At 40.6% G+C, this 22304-nt stretch overlaps 1 protein-coding gene across 3 annotated transcripts in view; it reads left to right on the forward strand.

Moving 5' to 3' along the window:
- The window catches only part of acaca (acetyl-CoA carboxylase alpha), a 276544-nt gene that overhangs the window by 91485 nt on the left and 162755 nt on the right, over positions 1 to 22304 (forward strand). For 2 of the 3 annotated variants that reach the window (XM_073053437.1, XM_073053438.1), the window contains exons 26-29: positions 2412 to 2525; positions 8913 to 9002; positions 10163 to 10281; positions 15475 to 15498. In XM_073053437.1, the coding sequence (XP_072909538.1) occupies positions 2412 to 2525; positions 8913 to 9002; positions 10163 to 10281; positions 15475 to 15498 (347 nt within the window). The remainder of the gene's footprint in view (positions 1 to 2411; positions 2526 to 8912; positions 9003 to 10162; positions 10282 to 15474; positions 15499 to 22304) is intronic. The other variant, XM_073053439.1, reaches the window with a different exon arrangement.

The raw sequence follows: 22304 nt of genomic DNA on the forward strand, positions 1-22304 counted from the left end.
TGATCTCGGATCTGGATAGCCAATGGAACACAAAGGTTTGATTGTGAGAGTGGATAGGAACCACCATCTCCTTGCAGTATTTGCCTCCTGAATTCAGAGTTCAGGGGCATTGCTTAAGGTGTAAAGCATGTCTCATTAACTTCAGTGCCGAATTCAAGTGGGTGCTGGGCTTCGGAGATACCGATCAGAGTAGTTCAAGTTTGAATATTACGATTTTATTTTTTTCAAGAGAAAATGAAAACCTGCAGCTTTGGAATTGGAGTGTTAAATTTCCAAGACTACATGTTACAAGCTCTTGAAGTTAATATAAGCACCTTGAAATTAGAGTGAAGTATGCTGACTGAAAGGTTTTTTAAAAAAAAAACAGTTGCTGGAAATACTAAATAAAAATGGAAAGTCCTGGAGCTACTCAGGAGGGCAGGCAGCATCTCTGGAGAGGAGTAAATTGTGGTCAACTATCACAGCAAACAATGAAGAAGCCAGCATAGTTGAAGTTGATTTGAAGGGTGGGCCATGTTGGTGCGTCGCAAAGCCGAGGAGTAATGTGTTCGAGACGGGGCTGCAGGTGGAGTTCGTATCACTGTCGCAGTTAGAGTGAATGATTTGGAGAGGAGTTGATGCCGAAGAATTTCAATGCCCATCCACCTAACCTGGGTGAGAGGTAGGATCACTCCAGGCGTTGAGCTGGTTTGGTGAGATTGAGAACAACTTTGGGCGATGCCCCCTAACCTTATCGCTGTGCCAGAGCCCAGGTCCTAGAGCGAAGCACTACCCAGTGTTTGGATAATTTAAACATAGGTTCTGATAGACTGGAAAATCCCAACTGTCGGGACCGGAGGCAAGGGTCGAGTTGATTTTGCTCACTCTCCTTCAATGTTCATTCCTCTTTCCAGCAGCTGTTATCTCTGCAAGTTTCACACTTTCCCCCCCCCCCCCCCCGCTAACTGAGATGGGTAAGATGAATAGGTTTGGGCCTAATCTGGTTGCTCTGTAGAGCAGATCTAGGGACTCAATCTGGTTCAATATGCTGTCGTTTGCTTCGATTGTTTGCCTGATATGTGTGTGTGTGTGTGTTTTTTTCCCGTTTTATGGTCTTTTTTAAAATTGGGTTCTTCGGGTTTCTTGCTTTATGGCTGTCTGTAAGCAAACAAATGTCAAGGTGTTTAACTTATACATTCTTTGATAATAAATGTTCTGAAATCTTGAATCTTGAATTAAAGCTTGGTAATTCTGAGAGCAGTCTTCATTACAGTCCCGGGGGGGGGGGGGGGGGTGGAATCAGAATGCGATTCTGATTTTATGATCTTTTCTAAACATTCTTGGTAATGAAGACATTAAATCTTTGAACTAGCCACTTCCTTTTTGTCACGTGCAACACAATGTTTTATGCATTTATGAATTTATGAGTTGTCCTGAAACAATGTTTGTTTAACAGAATAATTATCACCAGGATAGTGTTTTGTTCTTCATATAAATATGATTGCCTACCCTTGGTTAATATTTGGTGACTGAATAACAGATGTATATGAATAGTGAAGGACCATTTCCAAGGGCATTGAGTCAATTACTTGGCAAGATTGGATGTGTACAGTGGATTCCTTTTCAGGAAAGATGTTGTGAATCTGTTCAGATATAATTACAATTGGACAGTTCTTGTATTTGTTTCATGCGAGCCTGCAAATCACAAGATTTATTACGGTTAGTTTCATAATTTGAGAGTTGAACTCACCATTTACACAATGCAACAACCTGCAGTCATTTAGTGCCTTTAAACTGAAGAAGTATCACAAATACTTTATGGAGGCATAATCAAACATTGGAATTTAGGGCAAAGGTAATGAAAGTCTTGTCAGAGAGGAGTTTGGAGGAGCTTCTTGAAGGTGGAGGTCCAGATGGGACACTGGGTATTTCGATGACTAACGACGTACACAAGATTTAAATGTCTGCCAGAGTAAAATGAGCCCCTAATGTGGAGTGGGAAGTTTCTGGATGCTCTTTTGCAATGTAGCTCTCACTGCGTGAGAATTATGTGCCTCTGGTTTCAGGCCAGTGCTATGGATGGGTACTCCCACAGGGTTATTTTGATTAAATGTCTTTGAAGTTGTTTTGGAAATTAGATGTTACCTTCATTGTACTCATTGATATTCTATCAGATGCAGATTTTCATTAACTATAATTTGTTAACGGTTTATCATTTGAGGGAATTTGGTACGGCCACTTGCTGTCTACTTTGTGTAGTTTCCATTTAGTGCAGTTCAATTTTCACTCTTTAACTGCTTATTGTGGTTATTGTTGGAGATTGGCAAATAATATTGTTTTATTTTTAAAATTGGTATAATTAATTTTAGTTGAGCATTTTATTTGAAAATGCACAGTGTAATACATTTCTTTTTGCGGTTCTCTCTTCACAGGTTTTGATCGCATCACACTTGCCCTCTTATGAGCTGCGTCACAATCAGGTGGAGTCTATCTTTCTCTCAGCTATTGACATGTACGGTCATCAGTTCTGCATCGAGAACCTTCAGGTGATTGTAGCTGCTTCCTGTATTTCCAATTGTAATACCAATCTGTATATAGTTATTCTGTAATAATGCCTCTGGCCACTGGGGCACTGATTATCCTTTCTGTTTTAAATAGACATTCTGGTCAAATGACATTGATGTTTAGAATGTAGAACAGTACGGCACAATACAGGCCATTTGGCCCACATGTTCTGCCGACCCTTTACTTACTCTAAAATCAATGTCACCCTTCTGTCCCACATATCCACGGCACAGTTGCACAGAGTTAGCGCGATGCTATTCCAGCTCGTGGCATCAGAGTTCGGAGTTCAATTCTGGTGCCAGCTGTAGGGAGTCTCTGTATGTCCTCCCTGTGGAGTGCGTGGGTTTTCTCTGGATATGCTAGTTTCCTGTCACAGTCCAAAGACGTACTGAGTAGGTTAATTAGTTAATGTAAATTGTCCCATGCTTAGGTTAGGGTTAATCGGGGTTGTGGGTTACTGGGCCTGTGTGGTCTGAAGGGCTGAAAGGCCTGCTCTGTGCTGTATCATTCAATAAATAAACAACCCTAATTTTTCTTTCATCCATCTGCCTATCAGAGAGTCTCTGAAATGTCCCTAATATATATACCTCTACCACCAACTTGGGTAGTGAGTTCCATGCACCAGCTAATCACTTTTTTTTTTAAAAAAGCAAACAAAAGAAAAAAAAAATCCCCTGAGCAGTATCGGTTCAGTGGTGTGAATCGGCAAGTGTGCGTGCAGCTGATTAATTGGGCCTCCTACTTGTGGAGGGCTCTTTCGTCAGCACGGGTTTTCAAATAAGTGTAGCTCCCACTTTTATGTTGCACATCGTGTACCATTATAAACGTGATTCAATAAAAATGTTTAGTCGTTTTTGTTTGGTGCATATGTAACATTTGGTGACGAGAATGGAATTTAATCAGGAATGACAGCCTTACTCCAAGCACCTACCGTAGATTCCGTACTACATAGCGCACCTGATTAAAAGCCGCAGGCTCTAATTTTAGAAAGAAAATCAATTTTGTACTTGTACAAGCCGCACCGGATTTTAAGCCGCAGGTGTCCCACGTTGTAATATGAGATATTTACACAGAAAGATATTACACATGAGGATTTTTTAACTTTTAATTAAATCCATATGGTAACATAAACAAATACATATTGCAAATGCTTTTATTCGAACCGTGCCTGTAACACGGCTACTTTTAAATATACATACGTATCGGTAACACACAAATTACGTTGCGTATACTTTTTTTACTGAACAGTGCACGAACAACATTCCAATATCTCCTAACGACTGGTAAAAAAATATATACTGCAGCCTACCAGGAAAAGTTATTGATCGCCTTTAACTTAAAAGCAGCGTTCTCGCGCGGGTCTAATGCGCTCGCCCCCACCTTTCCGTTTATCGCAAACTGGTATTTTCCCACAAGACGCGGCGAAACCGGATGTGACGTCATAGCATCCCGGGATGTAGTACAGAAAACAAATATACTTAAAACACTTCTAACTTTAACTAGAAAATACTAACAAATGAATTACTAAGCGAAAATATTATAAACTAAATAACTGCCATAAAGGCAGCACAATGCTTTTCTTCGAGTGTTTTCCATGTTGATGAGGGTGAGTACAAATGACTGATTTACAATAATTTAATTGTGAAAGTGCGCTTGATTTATCGTACAATTTCATTGGACCTCTGTGAACTACTCATCAATTTTATTGGTCTACTGTTACGAGGCAAAATGTTTTTGGCGGCATGAAAAAAAACCATGCATTAGCCGCACTGTAGTAAAGGCCGCAGTGTTCAAAGCTGTTCAAAGCGTGGGAAAAAAGTAGCGGCTTATAATCCGGCATCTACGGTAATCTGTTTTGGGCCACAGCGATGGCAAAACTTGACTCTTGGAACCTGGTTATAATGGAAGGAAACCTTTCTGGACCACATTGAACTCTTACCAATTTTAACACCAGCAGCAAACATGGATGAAGCACTTGGGAGAACTCAGCCAGAAATACTTCGATACTCTGCACCTACAGAACAAATTAGAACTGACAGACTCATTTGATCTAACTGGGAGTCACAGGACAATGTCCTTTATGGCACGCTTCATGTTTTCACAACTACAGAGACTTCCACTGAGAAAGTGGATGAATTCATCTCAGGTCTGACCCTCCTGGTGCAGAAATGCAAGTATAAAGATATTCAGCGAAGCAAATTCGAAGAAGCGATGCTTATTGAAGTGTTGATTGTTGAAGTCTAAAATTGGAGGACACAGGTGCACAATTTGTCCAGCGATGAAGCATGCTCCATGGCTCACCACTGATTCAGGCAGTACTGGAAAAAGAGCCCCCTCCCAAAAACCGTCAATGCTGGCCAGTGGTTGCCGACCCGCAGGCCTATAGTCTCCACAGTGATCACATAAATCTTCACAAAGATGCTATTTTGTGGGGGAAGTCATGCCCAATGGTCTGATTGTAAGCATAAAGAGCCAGTCTGCCAGTTCTATCAGAAGGTAGGGTACCTCGAGGTGCTGTGCTTTGTTGGGAGCAATGTGCCATGAGAAAACTGCAGAATTCAACCATCAATTCCACACAAGAAGACAGCTAGAGCAAAGAAGTGGCCACTATTTTCCAAACCTATGACATGGGCCACCAAAAGCAGCCGCCTTACTTGGTTACATGCACAGTAGATAACCATCCCATTGAAATTTGAGTTAAGTACGTGGTCAGCCATCACAATGGTAAGCAAATTATCCTTATGCTCAATTCCAAAATTATAACTGCTGAGATCTGTGGTCCACAGCTACGCTGGAGATAGTGTGGTGTCTTTATGGCAGAAGTGGTTCACCAGGGGGCATGTTTCATTTACCCGTGTATGTGATCAGGGGAGAACAACAGCCTAATTTGCTGAGCAGAAATTAGATTAAAACAATTTCCTTGGTACTGTCATGCTTCAGCTCTATTAGTGGGACCCCTGCATTGGATTCTCTATTACAAAAGTACCACTGAGGTTTTCAAGCTGACACTTCTGGTCAATATCGTGATCTGGTGGCTTAGTTCACATTTAAGGAGAACTGCCTGCCCAAGTTTTACAAGGCCGTATACAGTGGGCCCAAAGGTAGAAGAACTTGACTAGCCACAGAGACCAGATTTCCTGCAACTGGCTGTCCAGGAGTGAATTTGTGGCATGCAAGAGGCTATAAAACTAGAATGCACACTAGTCTGCAAACGTTTGGTGCCAGAGATAAAGTCTACATATGCATCTCAAGGAAGAAAATTGGCTACTGGCTGTCTTTCAGCATTGTCACAGTCAAGTGGCAGAACTCGAGCTGACAGGCAGGCGAATTGTTCAGTGACATTTGGATCATGTGTGTCAGCGAATTGACAGGGGACCTAGCAGCATCCTCTGCTGATGAAGCCGGCATCCCAGCAGATGAACCAATGGATGCTTCATCAAGAGAAGAGGAGATTCACAGTCCGCTGCCCTTGAAATTGGCTAACAAGGAAGGGACAGAGAGGGAAGCTGCCTCTGCAGCAGTTCATGGGAGTGCGCTGGCCCACTGACCGGTGCCAAGCGGGACTGACGTTTCATCATTTCTCTCAGTTTACCTCACTTACTCCCTTGGCCGGCTGGCGGCGCAGTGGCATCAGTGCTGGACTCCAGAGCGAAGGCTTCAGAGTTCGAATCCAAGTTGGGCCACCCCCGAGCACGCTTTCCACCCATGCCAGTTTGAGGTTGAGCTAGCCACTCGACCTCGTTAAAAAAATAATACAAGGGTCGAGTCAGGAACATTCATATCATGGCCCAGTTAATCTGACAAAACACCAGTCCTGACACCATGTGCTAGACAAGAATGGCTGACTGTCTGGTGCGACATGTTTACAAAAAACTTATTCTCTTCCTCTGTGGTTCCCATCTATAGGAGAGGGGGCTGAACTACATTCGATTGAATACATGAATTCACGTGGCTGATTGATTGTGTTGTAAATCGATTGGGCCTCCTATACGCAAGAGACTCGTGGGTTTTCGAGTGCGCACATGTTTTCGTCTTGTTCGTAGCTCCCACACTGCAAGTTGCCCCGCATTCGCCATTACTAACATGTCTCAGTAAAAATGTTTAATCAGACTACCCCATTGTCATTCTTGCTCCATGCATATGTAATGCCCCCTATACTTTGCTCCAATCACCTTAAAGCTGTGCTTCCTCATGTTTGCCATTTCTGCCCTGTGAAAAAGTTTCTGGCTTGCCACTCCATATAAGTTTCTTAATCATCTTGTACACCTCTCGTACTTATTCTCTTCAAAGAGAAAAACCCTAGCTTGCTCAACCGATCCTCATAAGACGTGCACTCTAATCCAGGCAGTATCGTTGTAAATCTCTGCACCCTCTCCAACATCCTTTCTATAATGAGGCAACCAAAACTGAACATAATGCTCTCAAGTGTGGTTTAACCAGAGTTTTCTAGAGCTGTCACGTTAGATCGCAGCTCTTGAACTCAATCCCCTGACTGATGAAGGCCAACACACTGTATGCTGCCTTAACCATCCTGTCAGCTTGCAGTGCACCTTTGAGGGATCTATGGATGTGAACCCCGAAATTGCTCTGTTCCTCCACATTGTTAAGAATCCTAACATTAACCCTGCACTCTGCCTTCAGGCTTAACCTTCCAAAATGAATCACTTCAAGCTTTTCCGGAGTGAACTCCTGCCACTTCTCAGTCCAGCTCTGCATCCTATCAATGTCCTGTTGTAACCTACAGCAACTTTCTACACTGTCTACAGCACCACCAACCTCTGTGTCATCTTCAAATTTACTAACCCACTCTTCCACTTCATCCAAGGTATTTATAAAATTAGTAAAGAGCAGGTGTCCCAAAAACAGATCACTGAGGAAAGGAACACCAGTAGTTTCCGACCTGCAGGCAGAATATGCCCCATCTACTGCCACCCTCCACGTTCTGTGGGCAAGCCAATTCTAAATCCACACAGCTGACTTTCCCTGGATCCCATACCTACTGACTTTTTGAATGAGTCTACCATGGGAACTTTGTCAAACATCTTACTAAAATCCATATGCATCCAGTTGCCTTCTCCGCCATCTATTTGTCTTATTATTTCCGCAAAGAATTCAATCAGTCTCATGAGGCATGACCTACCCCTCACAAAGCTATTCTTAATCAGACTATTCTTGTCCAAATGTTCATAAATCCTGTCCAATAGTGCGCTCATTACTGACATATGACTCACTAATCTATAATTCCCAGGGTTATTGCTAATACCTTTCTTGAACAAAGGAATAATATTTGCACCCTCTAATCATCTGGTACTATTACTATGACTAGTGAGGATGCAAAGATCATCGCCAAAGGTGCAGCAGTCTCTTCCCTCACTTCCTGTAGTAACCTGGGGTATATTCCATCTGTCTGAAGATAAATATCTTAATGTGTTTTGAAAGTTTCAGCACATCCTCTTTCTTAATGTTGACGAGTTCCAGCATATCAGCCTGTTCTGTGCAGAAGTTGATATGTGCAGCTGGCCCAAAATATTGACTGTTTATTCCCCTCCATAGATGCTGCCTGATTTGCTGAGTTCCTTCAGTATTTTGAGTGTCTTGCACGAAATTTCCTGCATCTGAGGAATCTTGTGAGTTTAAGTAATCAACTTGGGGGAAAAAAATGAAGAAGTGTAATAGAAAGGGAGTCTGAAGTTAATGTACTTCTTCATGATAAAAAGCAGTGCCAGAGAGTAGAAACACCTCTGCACTGCTGGAAAAGAAAAGCAGCACCTTGGAGACCTCTTTGACTTGGTCAGATACTATTGTACTCTTCTTTTGCTGAGGCCACATGCAACACCTACTTGGTCTTCAGCGAGAGATCTTGCATATGAATTCGGGGTGAACAATTGTAGGGGTGGTCTCATAACTGTACAACACAGAACAGATGCAAAATAGTGTGCCGTCTGGTCACGTTCACTAGATACTGTTACCCCCTGTGTTATGTGGGGTGATGTTGTGGAGAGTTTGCATTCCCAGAAAACTGCCTATATTGTGATTTTCTGGAACGTGAAGCCACCCCCCCGTGTATGCATCAAGAAGTAGGGGTTGGAAAAGAATAAAAATTGACATGCACATTTTATGGGACTGAAATTTTATTCTATATCTCAGAATTTTTGATAATGATTTGTGAATTCCCATAAGGGCAAAATTCCATTACCTGATCTGCTGAAACATGGATGTTGCCTGTATTAATGTTCGAAAATAATCTTTTTTGAAATGATTTTGACTTCTATGAGGATATTATCTGTAATTATTGCACTGCAATATTAAAACTTGACTTGTGCCATATTTATTAAAACTTGTTTCTGCATTCTTTTTTCTCTTTACAGAAGCTAATCCTGTCAGAGACATCCATCTTTGATGTTCTTCCCAATTTCTTCTATCATAGTAACCAGGTGGTGAGAATGGCAGCTCTGGAGGTGAGTGTCACACAGTGGAGCTGGAGGTGAGATGAGAAGCTGTTTCTCCTCAGGAGCATGCAGTACTCGACTTCCTCTCTGAGAATGAGTTAGGGCAAGTAACTGAAATGACAGTCTGGGAGCACTTTGGCACAAGTGACCATAAATCTACTAGTTTTAAGGTGGTAATGATTAAGGATAGGTCAGGTGGGTTCTATGTGTTTATGGTCCTAAACTAGAGCAGGGTTAATTTGGAATTAAACGGTTGATTGGGTGAGCCTGTTTGAAAGGAAAAGAATGGATGGCAAGGGTGAGGTATCAAGAATGTGGTAGCAAGAGTCCAGGAAAAGCACATTTTTGTTAGGGTGAGAGATAAACCATCAGTGAGTGCAATTACATTGAACGCAGCCAACAAGAAAGCAATTGTTAGAAGGATATGAACTGAATGCAGGAATTTAGGACCAGCTACGTAGGTACCATGGTCAACGTTGTTGGACCAAAGGGCTTCTATCCATACCAAATTGCTCTGACTCTATATATAAAATTGGATATCTGAAAACTTTGTTGAGAATAGCCATTTCTGTTTGTGGGCTCTTTTTGAGTTAATGGTTGCACTGAAAGGAAGGTATCCAAAACCATTATATTTACTTTTAATTTTCTGGCTGTTTGCCAAAAGACTTGACCTATATAGGGCAGGGTTTTGGAGGTGCCACCAAAGGGCCATTCAACCTGTGTGAGTTTGAATTTGAATTGTTTGGCTGTGGAAAAATAAGAAGAAGAGTCAGGAAAAAGGCCCTTAGAGCATGCTGTAACTAAATTGACCACTGTCCTCCATAATCCCTATGTTCCTGATATCAAAAATCCATCACTTTGTCCCTTGCATAGAATGATTGCAGATCCCTCTCCAAGAGGCTGTGGATATTTGAAAACTTTCAACTTTCTAAGTAACATGATTTCTCCTTGGGTCAGTCCAAAGCACCCCTCAATCTGAGAGTATATTCTGACCCTTCAGCAAAGGGAACTCGCCAGTGTTTGCCCTGTGAGTGAATAGAGCTGGGGTAATAGGGGGGAAAGGTTAGATGAAGTAAAATAATTTGCTTCTCATTAAGTACCTAGATTGTCTCTTCTCCACTGTATCCAGATGACAGATTTTTGATGTAATGTCTGCCATTTTCGTGCAGGTGTATGTGAGAAGAGCCTACATAGCATATGAGCTGAACAGTGTACAGCATAGGCAGTTGCAGGACGGAACTTGCATTGTGGAATTTCAGTTCATGCTGCCCACGTCCCATCCTAACAGGTAAGCTGTCTCCCTTGGTATCTGTCTGTTAGTAGCCGAAGGCAGCAAATGCAGACTCGCCATCCAGAAGCTGACCAATTCCGTAGGACAGTGGCCGATTCATCTTGACTTTGATGTTCGACTAAAAAATGTCATCTTAGCTCCATTAAACACTGCATTTGTCAAGGTCTGCAATTGTGTTTTTTTTTCCACCCCCGGGAAACGAATGACAATAGACAGTAGGTGCAGGATTAGGCCATTCGGCCCTTCTAGCCGGCACCGCCATTCACTGTGATCATGGCTGATCATACACAATCGTTACCCTGTTCCTGCCCTCTCCCCATATCCCTTGACCCCGCTATCTATAAGAGCTCTATCTAACTCTCTCTTGAATGCATCCAGAGACTTGGCCTCCACTGCCTTCTGGGCCAGAGCATTCCACATATCCACCACTCTCTGGGTGAAAAAGTTTTTCCGCATCTCTGTTCTAAATGGCCTACCCCTTATTCTTAAACTGTGGCTTCTAGTTCTGGACTCGCCCATCAGCGGGAACATGCTTCCTGCCTCCAGCGTGTCCAATCCCTTAATAATCTTATATGTTTCAATCAGATCCCCTCTCATCCTTCTAAATTCCAGTGTATACAAGCCCAGTCGCTCCAATCTTTCAACATATGACAGTCCCGCCATTCCGGGAATTAACCTTGTGAACCTACGCTGCGCTCCCTCAATAGCAAGAATGTCCTTCCTCAAATTTGGAGACCAAAACTGCACACAATACTCCAGGTGGGGTCTCACCAGGGCCCTGTACAGCTGCAGAAGGACCTCTTTACTCCTATACTCAATTCCTCTTGTTATAAAGGCCAGCATGCCGTTAGCTTTCTTCACTGCCTGCTGTACCTGCATGCTTGCTTTCATTGACTGATGTACAAGAACACCTAGATCTCGTTGTACTTCCCCTTTTCCTAAATTGACTCCATTTAGATAGTAATCTGCCTTCCTGTTCTTGCCACCAAAGTGGATAACCTCACATTTATCCACATTAAACTGCATCTGCCATACATTTGCCCACTCACCCAACCTGTTCAAGTCCATGCAATTCAGGATAGGCTTGGGAAAGAAAAAAATGGAATAATTCTGATTTTCAGATTCAGATTTATTTATCACGTGCACATGGAAATGCACAGTGAAATGTGTTGTTTTGTTTCTGTTTTGTCTCTTGTTCATTTTCATAGTGACCAGTCTTGGCAGGGTTGCAGAATTCATCGGTTGAATAATTGTAGGTATTCCCATGCTAGCATTTGTTCAAAGGTTAATTTATTATTACCAAAGTATACAACGTGAAATTCTTCTTGTGTCCTTCCTCCTCCCACTGGAGCTATTTTTCTTTCTGTTTAATAAAGTTCAAAGTAAATTTATTATCAAAATACATATATGTCACCATATACAACCTTATGATTCCTTTTCATTTGGACGTACACAATGACCATAATACAGTCAATGAAAGACTGCACTAACAGGGTGGGCAACCAGTGTACAAAAACAACAAACTGTGTAAATACAAGAAGAAGGGAGAAGAAAAGTAATAATAATAAATAAATAAGCAATAAATATTGACAGCGTGAGAAGAAGAGTCCTTGAAAGTGAGTTCAGAGGTTGTGGGAACAGTTCAGTGATGGGGTGAGTGAAATTGAGTGCAGTTACCCTGCTAGTTCAAGAGCCTGATGTTTAAGGGTTAATAACTGTTCCTGAACCTGGTGGTGTGAGTCCTGAGGCTTCTGTACCACCTTCCTGATGGCAGCAACATGAGAGAGCAAGTCCTGGGTTGTGGGTGTCCCTCATGATGGATGCTGCTTTCCTGCAACAGTGCTCTGTGTGGATGTGCTTAATGGTGTTCTGACCCACTGACTGCAGTGTTATAATCACTTGGATCCACAATCCTATTTTCTTTTTTTTTGTTCCATACCAACTCAATTTTACTCTATAATTGTGCATTGGGCATACTTGCAACTGGGCGAGCAGGATGAAAATGTATTTGTTTTGACAGAAAATTTTGGGTTTCTGGGGGTGATTATGTTGTCTTCTATTTTTCTTGTAATAAAATACTATTGAACAATCATAACTGTGCAGACAAGATCAGTGTTCTGGCATAATGATTGCTGGAAAGGTGAAGTATCCATTACCATGCTCATTTCAACACTGATGCAACTTTCAAATGATTAGCAGTTCAGTTTCGATCTTCTTCACATCTCTAAACAGTTATTCTATAGTGTTATGGCACCCATGTATGACTCATACAGGGAAGCTTCTGCTCTGCCTCAGATTGGTAGACATTGGATTACTTAGGACATAACAGTATGAAAGTCTTCATCACTGCTGTCCTGCAGTTCATGATCTTGAATGCCTTTAAAATGTTACATAGACACTCAGTGGCCACTTTTATTAAATACTTGTATACACCTGCTCATTCATGCAAATATCTAATCATCCAATCATGTGGCAGCAACTCAGTGCATAAAAGCATGCACGCATGGTCAAGAAATTCAGTTGTTGTTCAGACCAGATATCAAAATGGGTAAGAAATGTGACCTAAGTGACTTTGAACATAGAATAATTGCTGCCACCAGACAGAGTGGTTTGTGATCTCAGGAATTGCTCATTTCTTGGGATTTTCACGCGCCACCATCCCTAGAGTTTATAGAGAGTAGTGTAAAAAAAAAACACAAAACAACCAGAAAAAAATCTAGTGAGCAGCAGTTCTGTGGGCAGAAACACATTGTTAATGAGAGAGGTCAGAGGCAAATGGCCAGACTGGTTCAAGCTGACAAGAAGGTGACAGTAACTCAGATAACCATGTGTTACAGCAGAGCATCTCTGAGCGCACAACGTGTTGACCGTTGAAGTGAATGGACTACACCGTGTTTCATTCCTGTGCCTAATACTGTGGCCACTGAGTGGTTGCAGTTGGTCCGTAGCACTGGCTGTCTCCTGTTAACTGGGTCACTTTTAATGTTTTTAATAATTTGCATCGGTGCATCTTATTTTATACTCTTTTCAACTTTTCCCACAAACATTGACTCAAACTGGAATACCTCACTATGTATCCCTCTTAACTCATTAAGTGGTCTTTCTTTAGCTGTGAAACTATACAAAGGTTGTTTGTAAGTTGGCTAACCAGGTGAGTTGGGTGAAGCCTTTTGTTCACCCATTGTAGATTGCATTTCTGTGGACAGATTTGTGGAATAATGGCCAGTATTGTAAATTATGACTGCTTTTCTCTCTCCTTTCTCAGTATGTGTATGGTGTTGCCAGTTATAACTGTATAATTTCACCCTCCTCACTGAGATAACTTGATACAGAAGACAAATCAAATTCTACAACTACCTTGTCCGGTGTGTGCCGCTTCTAGGGACAGCGTAGTTGCCATTTGAGTTAGCTGCCATTCTTTATAGTTTATGTAACTCCTACCAAAGGTGGAGTAAACAATGAGATTAGATTGTGAATTTGCTGGAACGAAATGGTAACTTCATTTACCTATGCAAGATTTTTTTTAAAAAAACAATATACAGTATTTGTCATTATTACAAAACTTAGTCTTTCATAAAGAAGATAGTATGCTACTTTAAATCAGACGTGACCAAATCCAATTTGAGAATCTTCACAGAGTTCTATTAACATGGAGTGTTATGATATAATTGTGATAAAAGAGCCTTCAAACTGTTTTGCAGAAAAATAGCAGAATACATACTTTTAGCAATAAGTATTAACTGTGTAAATCTGTTTTATGGCTGAGATCTAGGGAAAGCTGTGTGGTGTAATTTGTTTTACTGGAGCATGCCCAATGCAACAATATCACTTTAAATGTTAATGGCAGTAAGGTTTACATAAGTGAAATGCATCAATTCTCACCTTATTATGCTTCGCCTTCTGATTTATAAAAACGTGGCCTGCACTGTCACCAAATCACGGCTTGATTTAAATGCCACTATTAGCATGCGTCTTGCCTGTGTATTTTTTCCCCACATGGAAATCTTGAAGGAATGAGAGCCACTTCTGTCAGATGAAATGTTTCAGATGCAAAGACTTGAATGCCGTGAAAATAAAAATGAAATGAAATTTTCTAAGCTGATGGTAAAGGCTAAGAGAAATTTTGATTGCATGTGTATGAAGATCAATCAAAACTGGAGGGAGTTGTAGCCTGTTTTTGCGTGTTTACATTTAGGAGAGCAGGTTGAGATCCTGGTTCCAGAGCTTTTATATGCTGTATCATACAAACCACGTAAATTCCAAGGTGACTCAGTTTGATTACAAATTCAGTTCTTGATGTGTGGAAAATCACAAGATATTTATGTATTAATTAAAAGGACCGTAATCTATGCAAAGCAGGAAGATTTGACTGATAGGAGTACTCGGGGCTAAATCCTGGCCCACCATAAAAGGGCAGTAGTACGGTAGCTGAAATAAAGTCCATTGCATTATGCAAGTATTTTATATAAACATTAGCTGTTTCATTTTAAAATAAATTGCCTGAATACATTGTTATAGAGTTGATCATAATATGGCCTCCAGGCAATTCAATGCTTTTCAAGAACACCAAGGTGATTTGTGCAATTCATGAGTCAAAAGGGTCAGTGAGGAAAGCCGTGTAGTGGATGTTTCTACTTGCACTTCTTCCTAAACTGAGTCACAGTAATTGAATAAGATTGAAATAAAATGCTTTTTAGCGGGTGTTTTCACATGTCAGTGGAATCCTCCTTTATGCCATACTCAGATTTGTATGGGAGCGCAAGTGGAGCAAAACGATTCTAAGGCACTTTATGGGGGTGTTCCCAAACAAATAACTTGATGCTCATGTATGGAATTCCCGAGACAGGTAATCAAAAGCTTTGTCAAGGAGATGGGATTCTTGTCTGGATAGAAGTACAGGTGTAAAGAGGTGGCAATTCAGAGAAGGGACACTTGAACCTGGGGCATTGGCAGCTGAAGACTTTGCCAGTGGTGGAACGAACAATAAGAAGATCCATCAGTTTTGAACGGACCCCTTTTTTGAAAGCAGTTCGATCACAAATGCAATTGCTGAAATGGTGCATGGGTTTAAAATTGGTTGAAAATCAATTCAAATTCTAATTCCTGGTGAAAGTGAACTTTAACTTGATAAATGATAACAATCTACTTTTAATCCCCATTACTAACCTGCTGGTAATTGTTTGATTTCAGAGGGAACATCCCCACACTTAACAGGTACTGTACAATCGTTTTATAATTTTATATAATTTATAACATTATGCAGTTGATTTCTCGTAATTTGAACTGGACTTACAAACATAAATAGGGGAAGGAAACATCATCTCATTTTGTGAGAAAGCTCTTGATAAAGTTACTATTCTACTTAAACTAACATTCTTGCTGCCTTTTTTCATTGATTTCTTCACTACTTTCCTATAGTTTCAGTTACCAGTTCCTTGTGATTACCAGGATTTATTGAACAATATGGATTAATCATTAAATAAAGTAAAATACAGCTGTATTCCATTGCATCTTTGAGAAAATCTATCTCCACTTTCCTCTTGACCATATGGCCACCGAATGTAAATTTGAGTGAAGTTTGCACTATTTGAAAGCATGATCTCACAAACAAGAGAAAATCTGCAGATGCTGGAAATCTGAGCAACACGTGCAAAATGCTGGAGGATCTCAGCAGGCCAGGCAGTGTCTATGAGGGGGGAGGTGGCGGGAAGTACAGACTGTACTTTTTTTCCACAGAAGCTGCCTGGCCTGCTGAGCTCGTCCAGCATTATATGTGTGTTGAAGGCATGATCATGTGCTTTAAGAAACTGATGTGCTGCAAGGACCATTTTAAGTTACAGACCTGCTCTGCAACTAAACAATGCAGAGCATGTTACTTTGTGCATCCCTTCCTCTGGATCCAAAGCGAATCTAACTTGGAAGTTTTAAAGGAAAATCTGGATTTCCTTTCTGAATTCCCCACCCCCCCAAGAACTTAGTCCAATTATTGTAGAAGTTCCCGGTGCTTGATTGGATATTTAATAAAAATGAGTGCTCAGATGTGTCATGGAGATCAGAGTGTTATAAGCATAGAAGCAGGCTCTTAGCCTACCCTCTTAATGCTGACTGTCATGCCTATTGATACTAATTCCATTTACCTGCATTAATTCCATATCCTGGTATGTCTTACTCATTCAAGTTACCCATCCAGATGCTTCTTAAATGTCATCATTGTTCCACCCTCTTCCACTTCCTTGGTAGTATTCCAGAGATCAGCTACTTGTATGAGATACTTTCCTTCAGGTTCCCTTTTAAACTCCCTCCCTCTTGCCCTAAACCTCTGTCCTATAGTTTTGAGCCCTCACTCTGCGAGGCAGGCTCTGTGCCTTGATTGATGCATTCTAACTCATGATTGAAGTATATTTCTATACCTTCGTCATGTTGCCTCTCAGCCTACTTTGGTCCAAGGAAATTAGATTCAAAGTTCAAAGTAAATTTGTTATCAAAAGTACATGTATGTCACCTTATACAACCCTGAGAATAATTTTCTTGCAGGTATACTCAGTAAATCCATAAGAGAATAGTAACCATAATAGTATCAATGAAAGACTTCACCAACTGTATATACAATCAGTGCGCCAAAGATGATAAACTGTGAAAATACAAAAAGAAAGTAACAATAAATGAATAAGCATTAAATATTGAGAACATGAGATGAAGAGAGCTTGAAAGTAGGTCCATTGGTTGTGGGAACATTTCAGTGATGGGGCAAATGAAGTTGAGTGAGGTTATCCTCACTGGTTCAAGAGCTTGATGGTTGAGGGATAATAACTGTTCCTGAACCTATTGGTGTCAGTCCTGAAACTCCTGTACCACCTTAATGAGAAGAGGACATGACCTAGGTAGTAAGCGACTGAATTTTATGTTGTCTGAAGTGAAGAAGTATTTGGTACCAGTATTGGTTTATTACTGTCACATGCACCAAGATACAGTGAAAAGCTTGTCCTGCATGCTGTTTATACAGATCAAATCATTACGCAGTGCATAAATCTAGAATAAGGTGTAAATGCTACCTATAAAACTGATAAGTAATAAAGTGCAAGATCATGACGAAGTAGATTGTGAGGCCAAGAGTCCCTCTTATCATTCAAGAGTCTAATAACAGTGGGATAGAAGCTTCCTTCAGCCTGGTGGCTGTTACCTGTTAGGAGGGGGGAGCGAGGTGGGTGGGGTCTTTGGTTACGCTGGCTGCTTTACCAAGGCAGCGAGATGTATAGACAGAGGCAAAGGAATGGGAAGCTGGTTCCTGTGATGTGCTGAGCTGTGTCCACAACTCTGCAGTACTTTTGTGGCCACGTACAGAGCAGTTGAAATGCCAAGTTTGAGGAATTTTATCTCCTGACAACTTTCAGAAGACAGTGCAGATGCATAGAGAAATTGACCTTTGTCCTTTTACCTACATTCTGACAACTTATTTTAAATTCCAGGGGCCATTGAGGGTGGTGTTACCTCCTACTTTCCAAATGCAATGATTCTGCTGCAGACTGTTTTTCTGGGCATTCATTTATAAAATTAGCCAATGTAGTATACACTTCTACAGCTGACAGCGAGATACTGCTTCTCACTATTTGAGTTGCAGCGCAGCACGCAACCTGACAGAGGCTGAGGAGGTATATTCCTATAGTAATGTTGTGCCATTCCATGTGAAACATAATGTCACCCACAGAAAGGGCAGTATTCACAATCCCAGTAAATCTATTTACCTCCTTGGCAAAACACAGCAGTAAAATGGCATTGATTAAAAAGTATTTGAGCTTGTGTGTATGCAGTTAAATAATTTTTTTCTTAGCCTGGAACAAAAATGCAATTTAGTCATGGACCCACTCTAATTTTCCTTTTTGAAGTGGGTCCAGGGTATTAATTTGAAATGACTGGTTTGTTGTATAGTTGCACGCTGAGTTATTTTAATGTCGGGAATTGCAGAGGTTTGTAATTGGCTGACTGTTCCCATGTCTCTTGAGAAAATAGTTTTTGTTTTTTCCTTATTCCAAATGAGTAGTTGTGAATCAGTATTACTATGAATTCCATAATGAGGAGCTGGTTCTCCCTCTCACTACAAACCATATTTCAGCATTCTTCACACTGTGGTCAAAAAATGACCGTTTTCAAAATTTTAATTAAAAATAGATATTAACTTTATTAACCATAATTAATACTGAATTATAGATTGCCTTATCCCCTATTAGAAAACTCACTGTATTCCCTTGAACTCTAACAGATAATCGACTGGTTCACCCTGGAGAGTAGAGCAAAGTTTTTTTTTCTCTCTCATTATCTCCAGTGTAAGTACAATCTGGTGAACTGGATATGATTATCTGCATAAGACACTTCACAGTTTAGGCCTTGGATTGTATTTTAGTGATGCGGAATGATGTTTGATCCATAATTTGTCAGCAGAGCATGCCTTTGTGAACCTTAACATTTAAGAGAGAATAAAGTTCTTCAAATTCATATTTTTCTGACTCCCTTCAAGAAATTGTGCCCTGGGACGAGAGAGGAGCACAAAGCCATTACGTAGAATTACTAGGTTGAAAGGCTCTAGGTTAATTTCCTGAAATCTTAATGAGTTGGTAGAAGGTGAAAGTGAGCCAGACTCTTTTTTTTGTTCTGTTCGCAACCTAGCCACTCCGAGAAGAGCATGTGCGAATATTGGAAATGGTCTGATTTGAAGACTTGCAGGTGCTTCTTATCCAGGCTAGCATTCTCTGCTTACTGCTGATTCCCAAATCCCGAAGAATGAATAAATAATGTGAAGAATTGCACTGGAACAAATAATGGACAGTACCTGAGGACTTGTGTTTCGGTTTGAGTTGGGGCCAGGGGAGTGGGGGTGGGGGGGGGGGGTGGAGGTGGTGGGGGAAAGAAATAACATCTGAACTGCTTGAAAATGTGATCATTTTCACTATGGCACAGTCTGTGAAACGGATATGCTTAATTGTATGCTGTTCCAATTTAACAAGTGAAAGTGTCACAGTGTACTTGATCAAGCAGAGAGGGACGTTCCTGCTTTTTACGGTATAGTAGAGAGCTGAGGTGCCCATTAACATTGAATCAATTTTACCTGCGCAAGTGATTTCATTTATTGTGCTGGGAAGCACCTTGTCCCTTGTTACATTAAAAATTCCAGAAAAAAATGATTGGAAACGTGCTCCAAATACAGACCATCGGTATGGAATGGGACCTAACTGGATAAACACTTCACGTAGCAACTTGGCAGCTGGCCCCATTAATGCAGAACTTTTCATGTCGAATTGAGCACATTTGGAACTTTAAAGAAGCAATAATTAATTTTGTTATTGTAAGTTAGTTTTGGCAGATTGTTGACCTTTGATGTTTTGAGATCATGGCCCAGTAAGATCCTTACAAATTATCAATAAAAAGAGAGGCAAAATGAGATGGTTAGTCTTTCTTGGACCAGTCCATTGTGTTAATGATATAATTTGGCACATGCTTCAGATATCTCTCTCCAATATTCAAAGGAGGCTAAAACTTGAAGCCAATTCAGGAAACACTGGGATTCCTCTTCAGTGTTTATGAGAGTCATTTGAGTCTTAGGAGAAAGCAAATTGTGCTTAATATTATTACTACAATTAGCTAGTGACTTACTCTCAAGATATGTACAAATTCTCTACTCGCTGAATGCAGTGTTCGCTACATTAAGGTGTGGTTGGACTCTTGAAAAAGTCATGTATGGTGGAATTGTGGAGATCAGCAAAGAGGACAATCCGATGTACTGTAGGTAAAGGAAATGTGTTTTAAGATATTGGCGTGCATTACAAAAGGTAGGATGGTATTGTAAGTGTTCATTTCAATTTGATGTTAGGAGCTGAGCTATCAGTGGAGAAAAGCTTGTCAAGGTTCTACATTTTTGGATGGACCCTAGTACAACAGATGAGGCAAAATCAAAATAAATGGCAGAAGGAACTGATTATCATTCGGAATCAATAACTTAAATTGCCATCAGCTAATTAGACTTCATGTACGGGTAGATAATAAATATCGTACACATGTTTCAAAAGTAAATATTATAGAGATTGTTCAAAACAGCTAGTTGCAAGTGCCTACAGAAAAATATAGATTGCTTTCAAGAAAGATTATTAGGTAGATAAAAGAAATGGAATGGATAAGATTATACAGGTATTCTAAAATCATTTGGTACACTATTGTTGATATACTTGAGATTTTAAAAAGTGAAGGCTAATTGATTAATTGCAGTGGAACTGATTAGGGGTAAAAGTTCCTAGGCCTGAAGTAGTTGGTGAGTTAGTGGTATCATCTGAACCTTGAGAGGGATGAATGCTTATCAAATTCAAGTTTAAGTTCATTGCCACTCAACCATACACATGCATACAGCTAAACAAAACATAGTTTCTCTGAGGTTATAGTGCCAAACACAATGCATATGATCACACACAGCTCATATAGTTACAATACAGCCACAAAATAATATTAGCATAACTATATGAGTGACGTGACCTGAAGATTGCCAGATTGACATAAAGTGCGAGGTAGATGTTTGAGTAAGCCAGTATAATCTTTCTGGCACCATTATAATAAAACAAACGATAGCATGAGAGTGTGTCAGTGAGTTGGGGGAGGGCACTGGTGGTGTTGTGCTTTTAGACAGGGTGTACGTGTGTGCTGGGTGGCAGCTGGGTGTTGGGGAGCCTAACAGCCGGGGGAAGAAGCTGATACCCAGCCTGATGGTTCTGGTTCTTTGGCTGCAATACCTTCTGACTGATGGCAGGTGGTCTAAGTGATTGTGGGAAGAATGGTACTGCTCAAGAGGTGCTTTAAAGACTATTCCGAGCCTGTAGGGTGACGCAGTAACTTAATGGCTTAATTCTGATACTTGGTGTGATAGGTCTGATAACAGTGATTAGAATTCATAATTTTGCTGCTAATACACATTGCTGAGGCTCTTCGATGGTTCTGCATCTGTGGTGTTACGTACCTGGAGAGGTCGAATCTCCACAGTAAATAAAAATCAAACTGCAAATGCTGGAAACACTCAGCAGATCGGTCAGCGTCAAAATCAGGTCTAATATCACTGGCATATGTTGTGAAATTTGTTAACTTTATGGCAGCAGGTCAATGAAGTACATGATAACTATATAGAAAGGGGAAAAAACTGAATTACATTAAGTATATATACTGTATGTCTATTAAATAGTTAAGTTAAAATAAGTAGTGCAAAAACAAATTTTTAAAAAGTAGTGAAATCGTGTCCATGGGTTCAATGTCCATTTAGGAATTGGATGGTAGAGGGAAAGAAGCTGTTCCTGAATCACTGAGTGTTGTCTTCAGGCTTCTGTACCTCCTACCTGATGGCAACAATGAGATGAGGGCACGTACTGGATGGTGGAGATCGTTAATGATGGGCACCGCCTTGCGAAGGCACACGTCCTTGCGGGTATCTTGGATACTACAGAGGCTAGTACCCATGATGGAGCTGACTAATTCTACAAGATCTGTATCTGCATCTGTAGAAAGAGAGAGTTAATGTTTCAGGTCTGAGTCTGTTTGGCAGGACGAAGTCTTGAACCTGAGAAGTTAACTCTTTGTCTCATTCCACAGGAGTTGGAACTGAATAGCTGCACCACATTCTTCTTTCCCCTCTGACTTCAGTATTTTTCTCTTTAATTTTTCGCCTTTCTCTTGCTATTGCTTCTCTCCTTGGCTTCTTTCTCTTTTTAAAAGTCAGAAGTCATTCTCTCTTGTGGATCTTAGTTCAGATATAGTGGGGCTGAGGAATACGTCATGTTGTGCAAGTTGCGTTTTTGCTGATTTAGAATTCTGACTTGCACAGTTAATCATTGGAATCCCAGCTTTTAGCTTGCTTGTATATAGTCATCTATATAGATTTATAAGATGAAAAAATTGACTTGTTATACAATTAGCAAATTCATTGATGAATCTTACAGAATTCCCTTATGTACTATTAATTGTTAACTGACATGAGTCATTTCATTTATAGGAAT

The sequence above is a fragment of the Hemitrygon akajei genome, chromosome 8 (assembly GCF_048418815.1).
Source record: "Hemitrygon akajei chromosome 8, sHemAka1.3, whole genome shotgun sequence".
NCBI classification, from domain to species: domain Eukaryota; kingdom Metazoa; phylum Chordata; class Chondrichthyes; order Myliobatiformes; family Dasyatidae; genus Hemitrygon; species Hemitrygon akajei.